This window comes from Alligator sinensis, unplaced genomic scaffold, assembly GCF_000455745.1.
Source record: "Alligator sinensis unplaced genomic scaffold, ASM45574v1 scaffold1021_1, whole genome shotgun sequence".
Taxonomy (NCBI): Eukaryota; Metazoa; Chordata; order Crocodylia; family Alligatoridae; genus Alligator; species Alligator sinensis.
In genome coordinates, this window is record NW_005842185.1 from 1,598,382 (window position 1) to 1,612,343 (window position 13,962).

Genomic DNA, 13,962 nt, shown 5'->3' on the forward strand with positions numbered 1-13,962 from the left:
AGCCCTTTCCAGTGCCTTATTCATAGATCACGTTGCCTCCCTATTGTATTATTCTCAAGACCCTTTAGGATACAGTTTCCATAAAGGATAGGTAACTTGGCAATAGTTTCACAGAACACCTACATAAAGCTATAGAATCATATATTTCATTGTAATGGATTCTTTCAGAATGAATATGCAAATAAGCAATGTTACTGTATTAGTAGGTACATAAGTACATACCCTTCCAGAAGTACAGAGACAAGTATGGTTGTATAAATAATCACTGTAGGGACTTCCTGACAATAAAATTATAGTATTTATTCACACAATTGACTTCCAACTGCATCTATAATTCTTCTGGGAAGTTCACAAGAAACAATGATTAAGATGTTTTTCTGCAAGGACTCACATTTCAAGAACTGAATCATGTATGTGGGAATATCTATAATTTTGCAGGAAGAAAGATTTGAGAGAGAGACAATGCATAATATGCATAACTTTTCTAAAGAGATGCTTAGAATAACAAAGTAGTGTGATTGCTTCATTGGTATATTGGTACATGGCAACTAGATCTGAGCCTACAAGACAAAACACTAAAATACTTTTAAAAAAAATCAGCTATGCTCTCAGTAACCTTTATAATAATAGCAAGACATTGACACATGAGTCCATTATGTAGGCTTGTTTAATATCAGCATAAAAGGTGTATAAAAAATCAAGGAACTTGCTTTCCACCCTTCTCCCCCCCCCCCCCCCAAAAAAACATGCCATTAATTATTTTTTAATATTTTTCAAGGAACTTGCTTTCCCCCCTTCTCCCCCCCCCCCCCCGAAAAAAGACTGCTATTAATTATTTTTAAATATTGTTTCTACAGGATGTTGAACACCTTTGCAATACAATGTCCACTAAAAAAGTAAATAAGTCTCAACTGGCTTAAGGACAGATCTCATAGGGAAGGGATGTTCTCCTCTTTTCCTGGCTAAGCACTGAGTACAAATGCAGCCTCTGGATGAAGAATGCGTTCTCTTTTCCTACTTTATTCACTCCAGAGGTGTTCAGCAGTTTCACCTGCACAGGCCCAGTCCTATTTCACTCTCCTAAAGTTACAATACAGTTCCTCAGGTGTAATTGAGGGCAAAATTGGGCCCTTTAGTGAAGAAACTGTATTACAGTAATTTAAAATAGTACCTATTATTCTTACATATTCTGGGCATTTCTCTCATAGATGTCAAAGACTGACTTAAATCTGGACTATGGAACATTTGTTAAGCAAATACTACATGCATCATTAATCTTTTCAGGAAACAATTTTGCCATTCAGTTTATCCAAGACTCCAGCAGAGTGAGCAGACTAGAGCAAACAATTAGGGTCAGGAAGAAAGTAAAGATCAAAGATCAGATGAAGCATACTGAGTGCTGAATTAATTTGACAAGTACCTGACATTTTATTTAGGTGCAAAGATTCTGAGCCTCTGCTTTTCCTAAATACTGACTGAATGATGCTTATTGCTGTAAAGTCATTTCCCTTCAAACCTGGTACAAGATGTTCACTTGTGGTTGATAATATAAATGACAGTTACCAGGATACATTACAGAAATCACCCAGAGATGCCATCATTTATTGCATTTATCTAATATTTTATTAGGCTTAATTCAGTAATTTAAACAACTGTAGTAAGAAGAGCTAATTGAATGAGAAAAGAATGAGATTTCCCCCCACCCATTTCTAATGACATTATCCAGTGATAGATTTAAAAAATATATATTTCTATAAATTAGGTAGCACAAACTCTCTACTTTTTTATTCAAATACTTATTGTGATACACACACAGAGTGGCATCTTTACACATGGTATAAAATATCAAGGCTTTTGAAAATTATTTTATCTGCCTTTAGAAAATTCAGATATATCTTGTTTTTGATGAAGGAATGTGGGGTCAAGCTGAGAAAACTGAGACTCATGAGTTATAAGGCTAATTAAAAAATTAATTCCTTCTCAGTTTCACAGTGTTTCAAACTTTCTTGTTTTTGTTACCCATTTGACTCAAACTTTTGCCAAAGCTTTAGGATGAGAAATGTCTTGTGGAAATATCTTGAATATCTTTTCCATTTCAGAATTTGCAAGCCAATTTTCTTCTTACTCCAAGTTTACAACAACTTGATTTTGCTTTTCCTGTATAACAGGAGGAAAGCTGAGACCAGTAAGGACAGAATATTGAGCACAAGCACCTTGAGATGTACAGAAGAAAATACAAGATTTGCCTGGAAGTACCTGAAGAAGACTCAAAACAGAGGGACAGAAGTTTCACAGGGTTTATTTCCTAAGTTGTACATTTGAGGCCCAATTCATTCTGTGTTACTAAATAACCCCCAATTATAAACTCTGCACAGCACAAACATCTTAACTGATCTAGACTATTATGATCTAGAAGTTCTCCTTAGGCATACCAATATAACTGTGATGACTTCACTTGGCTTGTGAGGGTGTAACTGTAGGTAGAGTTTGTTCCACTGTTCTTTAAATCACACCACAATGTAAGGTCTACACCTTATTTTACATATGTGTATTTGTTTCATTTTGCTATTGCAGCACAATTTGGAAGGATAAAAAGGTAACTAATTTTTATGGCATTCAATAGAAGAAAAAACTCTGAAAAAATGAAATTATAAGCCTAGAAACCCTGGGTAAAATCCTGGTCCTTTTGAAGACTATGGCAGTGCTCCATTGAATTCCCTCTAGACTGCACTTCATTACCTACATACATAATTTCAAGTTTTGTATTTCAGAGGTGTTTTCAGATGGATTAATGGATTATGTTTAGCTTTATATTTATACTTTTTTCCTTCTCTACAGTTATCCTTTTTTCTTGTATTGGAATTTCATGTTTGATTTTTAGTAACACCAGCTTTCATTATATTTAACATATTTTATTCTGTTCTACAGTTCTCAGAACTTCAGCAAGGGATCTGATGCTTTATATTACATATATTAACTTTATACTCCAATTTATGCAATTGGCAATCTTTGTGGAAAGGCTTTGCTGAAATATATATTACAGGTGCACCAATACATCAGTCCGATATTGGATCAGCACCAGTATGAAGAAAATTGTCTATATTGGAAATCGGCCTGATGTGGCCAATAATTTGGCTGATAAATGCCCTGTGCATGTACACAGCCGCAGCGCAGCATGTAGGCATTGAGGAGCACAGCTGGAAGCGTGGAGAGCTGTGTGCAGCTGGTAAGTCTGTTGTGGTGGAAGGGAAGGGGCATGGGGGGGCAGATCAAGACCCCCATGGTGAGGAGGGTGTGGGGGTGGGACTGGGGCAGGGGCAGGTGCTGCCCAGCCAGGGCTCATATAGGGGGCACAGGGGGCAGCTCCTGCTGCTGCACACAGCTATTCGGCGGCTTGTCTGCTCATCCAGCGGCTCCTGCCATTGCTCCCAGCACTTGTGTGGGAGGGCATGGGGGGGGGAGGGGGCGTGTGCCCCCAGATCTGTGCAGGGCAGGAGGCGGACGGGGGCTATGGGGTGGCTATGGCAATTTTGGGGGTGGCTGTAGCCCACATCTATAGCCCCCTCCCAGCACTGCCACCGCCACCTACCTGGCACCACCCCAGTGCCAGTCCCACCCACACCCCATGTAGATCTGAGGCACATGGACCCCCTCCCTCCCCTGCCCTTCTGGGGTACATGCAGCAGGGAGAGCCACCCCCCTGCACCCCCTGAATGAGCCGTGGCTCTGTCCCATGCCCTTCCCTGCCCCAGCCCCACTCCCTCCCTCACCACAGGGGCCTTGATCTGCCTCCCCACACCCCTTTCCTCCCCACTCCCCATTCCACCACAACAGACTTACCAGCTGCACACAGCTGTATTGGAAATGAGATCAGTATTGGCTGATATACCTCCTTAAAAATTGGCTATTAGTATTGGCCCCAAAAATCTCTATCAGTGCACCCATAAAATATATATTTACACATTCTTCTATTCTGTAGTAACCAAACTGAACATTTTAAACCTGTCTTGAAACTTATGGAGCTTCAGTTTTGCCACTTTCCTGCATGCACAGTGTCCACTGATGTCAGTGGGAGTCTGTTCTGCTGAAATATGGTAGGCTCTGAAGTCTGCTGGTTTCAGACTGGCCAATAGCCTTTTTAGCACCTTATGTACAGGTCAGAGGAACTAAAAGATCAAAACATTTGGCACGGATTGATTAGGGAAAAGGTCTCCTGTTTTATTTCCTGATATGAACTATTTTAATAAAAATAGATTTATAATCTATTTTAACATGTAGAATAGATAAGAAATCTGTCTCTAAGTTCCAGGAGCTACTTATGGCTTGTTCCATTTACACTGGAAAAAAGGAGTACAATATTAAAAATGTTACCCTTCTGAACTATGTGAAGGAGCCTTAAAGTAGGAGTAAATATACTTTTGCTTTAAGGCCCCATAATGCTGATGGAATAGTATCAAGTGGTTTTGAAATTCATGAAAATCAGGCTCTTTAATTTTACACTGAAAGCATTTCAGCCTGAGCTCTACAGCTTTTGCACCAGGATAACTCTACTGTTTAGGGTTTTTAAAAAATCCAATATAGTTATTCTGGTGTAGTCTCTGGTGTAAATGCAGTTATCCTTGTATAAAGCTGTCATGGGAACATCTATACCAATATAGGTAAAGCAGTACACCTTTCTTTTTTTTAACACTCCTTGTATATTTCCACTGACAGTAACAGGACTACTAGTGGAGTAAGCTACTACTTTGAGTGAGGGTGGTGGCTAAATCTTAAATATATAGTTGGTGTTAGCTGTTTTATTTACTAAAGGTATATTTATATAATTCATTTTTTGTCAACCTCATATCTGTGGATGGTGAGCTGCCATTTTCTGTGTAGATCTTAAAATGATTGAAAGGAAAATCTTTCAATGACAGATAATTAAATGCTGCTGTCCTGCCAAATCCTCTGCTACATCTTGGTTTCAGATCTTAAATATTAGTGTCATATCTTGATGGAGAAAGTGTGCTGTGATATTCAAAACACCAATATTTTGCAAATAAAAGCAGGCACTGCCAAATTTTCTTTACATGTTAACTACATGACCCTGTATGTATATATGAAACTGTACCCATCTGCTCCACATCCTTGAACCTGATTGGATACAATGAAAAATGCCTTACACTTGTAAGCTTGTCTAACCATGTAGTTGGTTCAATAAAAGATGTCAACCCCCCAAAATCCTTGCCTCTTGAACATGAAGTGAATTTTCCAAGGGCATTCTTCTGTTTAACGGCTTGAAGTGCTTTAAAAATTCAGATAATCATCAATATTCCCAGCGGAAACTGAGGCACTAAAGGAGCAAGTGGTTTGCCACTTTTTATGTAGTAGATCAATGAAAAAGCTAGGAAGGAGAACTCAGGACTGCTTGGCCCACTGAAATCAATGATAAAATACCCATTGACTTCAGTGATGCCACGATTTCACCCCAGTTCTTTTGACTTTCTGTCCCATAGTCTACCTGCTAGACAAGCGATTCTCAACCAGGGTGTTATAAGATCCTTTTAAAGGTATTGTGTGTTGCTAAACAATATCAGCGCTACTAGGTGTATAAACACCACACATGATTCACAAGATAGATCCAGAGATTTCAAACAGGAATTCATAGTGTGTGTGTGTAAATTAAAAAGTTTCATAGTTTCATAGTTGGTAGGGTCGGAAGAGACCTAAGCAGATCATCTAGTCCGACCCCCTGCCACGGGCAGGAAAGGATGCTGGGGTAAAATGACCCCAGGTAGGTGGCTGTCTAGCCTCCTTTTGAAGACCCCCAGGGTAGGGGTGAGCACCACTTCCCTTGGAAGTTGGTTCTAGCTCCTAGCCACTCTGACAGTGAAGTAGTGCCTCGTGATAGAGTTAGAGTAGTGTTAGACGGATGTTGTAGCTGTGATGGTCCAGAAGTTATGGGAGAGGCACAAATTTCTTAGGGTGATATTTTTACTGGACCAACTATGTAGTTGGGATAAAGTTAGACAAGATACATTCTTTATCAGGTCTCTGAGATGACAGGAAGCCAGGTACAGCATAGTGAAACACAGCAGAGGGGAGGGACTGAGAAATTTTCAGGGGTAGCAGACACAATTAACAGAAGAAAAGAAGTTGATTGCTGGGAAATTAAGGCCTATCAAAAGGGAAGAGGGTCGATTTCACCTTCCTTGTGTGGAAAGAATTCAGGAGTTAGATAAATTATAATGTATCATAAACTTGATATCAGTGTTTGCTGCTGCAGACAGTCCTTAGTTCTTAGTGTCCAGCCAGGTTATGCTTTTTTGTTCCAAAGTTTGCCCTCTAAAGGTGTTGAATAAATTTCCCTTAAACATGAGGATAGTGAGGTCAGAGCAGGAGTAGTAGTTAAAGAGAGAATTCAGTTTTGGTTTGGTCACTAGGGGATAAAGATATAATATTTACAGACAATCAAATATAACTTCATTATATTTTTTGGAATGTTCTCACTTGGAAAAAGAAAATGTGAAAGATGTTTCATAGCTTGTTCTCCATGTAATGTTAACACTTCTTTTTCTCTCCCTATTCTTTTTCTTTCATTATTTTGGATTAGTCCTCTCTGCCTTTGGTTTCTTGCATTTCCCCCTTATTTGTGTATTTCTCCTTTAATTCCTTACATTTCTTCAGTCTTGCTTGCTTTACTCCTATAGCCCCATCTTTTCCATGGTGTCTCCCTACTTTTTGTTTCAGTTTTGATCTAGGGTTGGTCAAACTGACTGATCAAATATCGGTCAAAAATTGTAAAAAAATGCCAATAGGTTCAAATAATACACAGAAAAAGTAAAAATATCCCATTCAAATGTGTCCAAAAACAATAAAAATTATACTTCTGTCAAGAAAACTACAAAGAAATGTAGTTCCTTCCCCCCAATTGCTGTAATCATTGACCGGTTAAAAAAATATGCAGTCAATTGACTGGTCAATTGACAATATTTGATTGGTCAATTGACTGGCTTGCCAACCCTAGTTTGATCAGCTTCCTGATCAGTTTCATCAGGAAAGGAAAATGATTACTTAGCATTACATCAGTATGGTAGTAGCACTTTCCAGATGGAACTGAAATTAACAATTTGAAATGAAAGGCTTAAATTCTGGCATATGCCACTTTGGTGAGCCACCAAAAAACTTGCTTGTAGAAGGGTAGATGACATGAATGGGTGTCCTGTAAGTCCTGACAGAACTGCCATTTCTATAGTTTACCAGTTCTACCCTGCCCTTAGATGAGTGGTAGGAATGAGAAGATATCTTTCACACATGGCTGTTGTTAAAATTCTTCATCAAACTGAGGCAAAACTTATTCCACCTTCAAGCAAAGGGGAAAGAGAGAAATATAGCCAAATCAGCAGTAAGTCACTAGCTGGGAACTTCATCTTATTTTCCACATGCTATAGAGTCCAACTTTGCCTTTCTTCATAAGAGAGGACTTCAGGGTAGTGGAACTTAATGTTACATGTCTTTAGCACCCATGTATTGGGGACACAAATTCAAAAGGCTGGACTGGTGACATTGTGCAGAGGCTTTGGTATTAAGTGGTGCAAGGTGTACACACTTGTAGGAAAAGGATTCGTCCTCTCAGCCTGGGCCATGTGCTGGCATCAGCTTTTGAGTGTTAAACAGGCCACCTCTCTGTCTTTAGATTGTTTGTACAGATTCCAGTGACACAGATATACTACTTTTCATACATTTCACACTGGGGAAACCCTATCATCACCAACAAAGGATAGAAGGGCTAGATACTTTTTAAAATTAAAAGCATAAATTCTGCAGATACTGTCTGAATAAGGCTCTGCTATATTCTGTGCCTGTTGATACATTCAGGCCAAAATCCCAGCAGAATTCTCTGTCTAGATTTGTGGGAGGGGTTCTGCCACTTATTGTTTTGTATTAGCTCTAAAGAATTTTCTCCTTGGTGCTTAAATGAGAGAATATTCAGGAAGGCAAAGGGAAAAATGAAGGACTGCTGCAATCCTGTGCCCAAGTTAAACAAAACATAAAGGAATATCTAGGCCAGCGAACCTTTGTCTGACACTTTTTCTAATTTAATCTGATAACATAACTATTTTTGAAAGAATGGATGCATTAAGGCAACCATTCAATGAGTCACAAAGAGGGCAAAGGGAAATATTTAAAATTGGCTGAGACAAGAGTTATTTTTAATTAAAAAATGCTCAGGTATGTGACCTGCCACATGGAATATAGTGGGGTACTTTTTAAGTCAAAGTAAAAGATAAACGCCAGCAGTACAAACACATGCAGAAAAGGTGGGGAATATTTTCTATCCATTTTTCAAATTAAAAAAAAAAATCAAGCTTCTTTTTTGCTATTTCCAACTCTCATATTAAAAATCTATTAGCAGAAAGGCTATTGATGGGCTGACCAAGAGCAAACAGACTTTTTCTGGAAACAGTTCCATTCAGTTCTCATGGCCAAACAAAAGCAGATTGGCACATTCAGTTATAGACAAATGTCTTTGAAAGGGGCCTTTCCATCCCCTTTTCCATAGCCACGCGTTTCGGGGTCCTGTATGCTGAAGGAAGCCAGTGAAAGATTGAAGGGGGTGGGAGGACCACGGGCTACCACGGAGATCCTTCAAAGTCGTCTTCTTCTATAGTGGAAGGATTTCCCTTTAAATCCTTTTCAATAGCATATTGATGGCTTTGAAAGCGTAAATGGCATTTGTCAACCATCAGTAAATCTTTAAAACTGTTTCTGCAAATAGCCGAACTCTGAGTCTCAGCTTTTCCCATTAATCTGTACGTAAGGCTGCTGAAGACTTTTTCAGAGCCTAGATAATGCCTGGATTAAAAGATCCATTCAGAAAGGAAAGCTTTAGCATTCACCTTGTGTACATAGCCATTTCACCAGTGGTATTCATGGGTTGTTATTTCAACTCTGCATTTGTCTTGCAAACAAGACATTTTGCCACAAAGGCTTGGTAGAGACATTCTTCAGTGAATTACTGAAACCTAGCCCCTCTATTTGTCATGGCTTGTTATTTTTATCAAATGTAATCAGTTCAAATAGGAACCCTAGATTGACAACTTTACAGTTATGTTACTATTTTAAAAGAGAAAGGTATGTTTCTTCTAATTCAACAATGAAGCTGATTAAAGCACAACTTGATTGCTTAATGTAACAAAGCACTCTTACATTTCTCCTACTGAGAGACCTGTAAACTGTTCTGTTAATTTTATTTTAAAATGATTAAAAGAAACTTACAATAATCATCATTTAACTGTGTTTTCTCTTGTGACTTCTTTTTAAAGACAAAGACCCTTTTACACATGTACTAGGTTAATTTTTTTCTCATAGTTTTCACAATTATTCAATTTATATTTTAGGGATTTTTTCCGTAATTTAGTTATCCTCAAACCCAGGGGTGGGCAAAATATGGCCCGTGGGCTGGATCTGGCCCACAAACTGATTCGATGGACAGGAGTTGGCCAAGTGAAGGATCCAGTCCACAGGCAGAGAGCGGGTCTGGCAGCCACATGGTGCCAGGCCACCAGGGCTTCTTCTGGCATGATGTGTGCTCTCTCTCTCTCTCTCTCTCTCTCTCTCCTTTTCTCCATCTCTCTCTCTCTGAGCCAAGGCTGTGACCATCATAGAAGTGGAATTATAATCTGCCCACAGATGTAGTATGCCCCACCTCTCCCCTGCACCTGGAGCCCCAACCCAGAAGCTGCTGGCTGCATTTGGGCAGCTGTGGATACGTCTGACAGCTGCTGGATCTGGATTGGGCATGGAGGGTGGAGCAGGGCACACTAAAGCTGCAGGTTGTGGGGGAGGGAGCAGGGAGGACGAGGGGAGTACTGAAGCTGCAACTGAGTTCAGGCTTCTGCACAGCTCAGGGAAGGAGGGAGGGAGACAGGAGAGAGATGTGTGGCCTTTGACAGGTCACCAAAACTTATTAAGTGGCCCACCAGCCTAAATAATTGCCCACCTCTGCTCCAAACCAAACACACACACAAGCACCTTCCTGCCCCATACATGCAAGCTTGCATTGTTTGGGTCACTCTTACCTGTGTAATATTTATATTCTTTCCCTTCTTACTTTCAGACATTCAGGCTTGGTTTCTCATTCACTGTATCTGACCACTACCAAAATACTGTCTGGGAATGGTTTAACTCTAAAGATTATTCCATCAGCATATTCTCGGGAACTCCATTCCTCTTCTTCCTTCATGAACCTGCTCTTCTATATAGACAGCATCAGGTACAGCATCTGCCTTTAGCTGCATGGGAGGGTAAACAAGTCCACTCCCTTTCCCCAGGAATTGTGAAGCCAGAGATCTGAGATATCTCACCGGGAACCTAGCATTTTGTCATTGTTGTTTAAATGCTTAATTAGAAATATTCATGCATAGGAGAGAAAAAGAGTAGAGAAAGAGGAAAAGAATGAAATGTGACTCAGAAAACTTTAAATGGCTGCCTGTGGAGATCACTACAAAATGTTTTTTACATGAAGATAAATTGTAACAACCTATCAATTAAAAATTCTAAATTCAAGTATCTTCAAGCCTATTCACTGAGTCTGCTGTCAGAAGGCTGTTATCTCCATGCTGGTCAGCTCATGGTGATGGACATGGAAATATTCAACCTGGAGGCGGAGTGAGATTCTCTTCCTCTTTTATACTACACAGATCTTATTTGTTCCTATAATATCATGCAAAAAGAGAAATATCTGGTTGTAGATTTATGTTTGCCCCTAGGATCATTTAAATACTACTATACAATCATTTCCAGTTTTTTACTCTAGTCCAGAATCTTTGGAGGATGACATTCAAGCAATTCATAACTGCATTTGGTCTTTTCATCTATCTCATTATGAACGTGCATCAAATTTAGTTGCTTCCACTACTGGAGGACTGTGTTACTGCTTTTTAAGGAGAAAATTCCCATGTTTTGGGTAAGCCTACTTATGAGAGAACTCTTTTTATCATTACCTGACTTGACAAGTGATCATCATATCTTCACTGTAGAGCTCCCCTGGATGGCTGCCACCCAGATGCACGCAGCCCATGTGTAAACAGTCACTGAAAAGCCATACCTGAGATACTGTGTCTTCATCGGTGCTATACTGCCTCCTAGGTGCCCCTAGAACTTCTGGAGGCCCATTCCATGGTTCTTTGTATTGCAATGAGGCCACTCACTGGCTCCTTTTCTAGTGAATTGTGGGAAAACTCATTTTTCCTAAGACCAGGAGAAGAACTGTGGGAAAGCACTGGCAAACAATCAATCAACACTTGAGAGACTTGCATCCTCACTGCAAAACAAGTTACCTAAGTGAAAGCAGAAGCTAGGCTCTAACTCCTCCAGCTAGTTGGGTTGAAATTCCCCCAGCCAGATGGATTGAAAGTATCACTAGGCATGGATTAAAGGGGTTTGCATGTGGATGGAAAGAGGGGGCTGGGGGCAATGAAAACCCCTTCAGTTAATACATACTCTGGCTGACTGCAGTGCCAATGGTGGGAGAGAGGAGGTGACATGTCTGCAAGATAGGGCACTACATACAGCTGGGGGCAGGGTGGTTTTGGTGTGGGACACTACAGGAAAAAACTTGCTTCCTTCCTCTCTCTCACCACCCTGGTCTGATAGAACTTGAGTTTGATGATATTCTGGGGCACATCCTAAGGCCTAGTTATTTACTCAGGCTTTTCTGTGGATGAAGGGAGATATTTTCTTTTATGTGGGAGAGTGAGGAGCTTGCTTTCACATTGTCAAGTTGTCAGTCTAAATGATTTGTGATGTGTTAAAGTTTTTCTTTCTTTTTCTTTCTGTAAGTCTTCCCAGAAACATGAAATATGTACCAATGGCAATATTTTAAAAGGCTCTTGAAACACCACTGGAAATGAAGAGGCCTTAGGTTCCAAAATTACTGAGGTACATCTGAAAATGTTCCCCCTCTCTAAATCGGGAAAACAAAAAATACTTTCTTTGTTGCAGACTATTTTCTTCCATGTAACCTTCATTGACTATGATTTAATCTCATTTAATTATCAGAGATGTAGGTTAGTGATTAGGGGCCTTTGTACACGCCACAAAATTGGCCTTTAAAGTGGCTTAAATGCCCTTTTGCACCACTTTTATGCTGTGACTGTTTACACTGTTGGCGGTGTAATGTGATTTAATGGCATGGCTGTTTACACTGTCGGCGGGATGTTGCACGTTAAATGACTTTGGGAGGCAGCAGAATAAAATATGTCTGAGGTGTTTTAGTTTGCTACCTTACAGCTGCGGAGGAATGCACCAAGCCCTGTGCAGCTCAGGGGCTGTACAGGCAGCCTGGGTAGGCAGCTTGGCGGCAACCTGTGCAAGAAGACTCCACTGAAGGAAAAAAAAAAAAGGGGTAAGCCTGTGCTATTTTTTTTCTCCCTGGAACCTGCCTGCCTGAACTGTGCAGGGGCCAAGTGCTTCTCTTCATGGCTGTCGGTTGGGGGCGGGGTGCGGTGCTTCCCTCCATGGCTATGGTACCCCCTGGGACCACCCGTGCCAGGTGCCTGTGGGAGGATGCCGTCTGGGGGTCTGCCACTGCTGCAGAGGGAAGCACCTCCCTCCTCCCCCCGCAGCTCAAGGACCGCTTGGCCCACCGGCAACTCCCCACCTGCCCCACCCCCGGCTGCCAGAGAGGCAGATAAGGATCAGGCCCAACTGTTGTGTACACACATGGGGGTTTACTTCACCCTAAATGCAAACGGTGTCTTTAAAAACCCACTGCTTCAATTTAGGGAGAATTAAACCGAAGTAAACCCCCATGGTGTGTACAAGCAGCCTAGGGCTCCTAAGCAAAAAGTCCTGATTCTCAGGACACTACAGTGCTATGAAGAGACATATGAGCTCTTATACTGAGTATAGCTGAATGACCCTCAGAAGAGTAATCCCTCAGTAGGAACACCACCTTAAAGTAGCTATACTTGCTCCCAGTACCCAAGTACCTCATTTATCTTTATGTAACACAGCATATTGTAGACATACCCTTACATTTTTTTCCTGGCATTGTCATGGTCTCTAGCATTAAAACTGTCACAGTGGGGTTATGAGACTCAACACTGTAGATTTTTTTGTGGGAAGCTAGACGTGGTAGTGGTAGATGAATTAAGTTCAATATGAAACCTTAGAACTTCTTCATTAAAATTAGGCTCGACTGGAAGGAGGTTAAGACTAAATGGAAACTTTAATTATTAGGGCTGATGGTTTGTTATTGAAGGAAAGACACAAATCCTTTTAGTTCTTTGTTTCTTTGGAAGAAAATATACAGGTTTGGAAAGCTAATATGAAAGGTCTCTTAGTACTTCTCTCAGGTCTGGAGATGCAGGTTCTGGATACCAACAGGTTGCATCTGTTTTTACCCCAAGTCCTATGGGAATATAGTAAAAAACAGATTTTGCTCAAAGTTGTGGGATAGAATAATTGTTTCCTCCTTTAAATGTTCAACTAATATGACTGAATATACTCTGGCTCAATCTGAGCCACAGTAAAGTAATCCCGACATCACCATCTATATATACATTTACGCACAGTAATTTACTGTGTTGCTGGATACTACTTGTATCTTCTGGGACTATCTGGTAGCACAGTAAATTAGTCTACTGAGCCCTAATTGCTGTGCATGTGTAGATAGTGACACTTTTCTGTGCAGCAAATTAGTCTGCTGTGCAGTAAAGAATCTCATGTAGACGCACCCAGGAAGTGCTTGGGGGCGGGAGGAGCTTAATCTTCATAATGGAATCCATTGGAAAAAAAAATTTGAGAGGGGATTTCCTTCCCTTCTCAGAGGCTCAGGAGTGTGCTATCTGGCACAAAGTAATTATGTACTAGTCAAATCTTCTTCTTTGATAATACTTAGCACTGTAGAGTACATTTCTTCCATAGATCTCAAAACACTTTACAAAAGAGATAAGTATTATTATCTTCATTTTAACA

The 13,962-nt window shown here is 40.4% G+C and overlaps 1 protein-coding gene across 1 annotated transcript in view; it reads right to left on the minus strand.

The window, feature by feature from the left end:
* The window catches only part of LGR5 (leucine rich repeat containing G protein-coupled receptor 5), a 95,275-nt gene extending 85,050 nt beyond the window's left edge, over positions 1–10,225 (minus strand). Inside the window, exon 1 of the mRNA XM_025207167.1 lies at positions 10,142–10,225. Within this exon, the coding sequence (XP_025062952.1) occupies positions 10,142–10,225 (84 nt within the window). The remainder of the gene's footprint in view (positions 1–10,141) is intronic.
* Between the last annotated feature and the right edge of the window lie 3,737 nt (positions 10,226–13,962).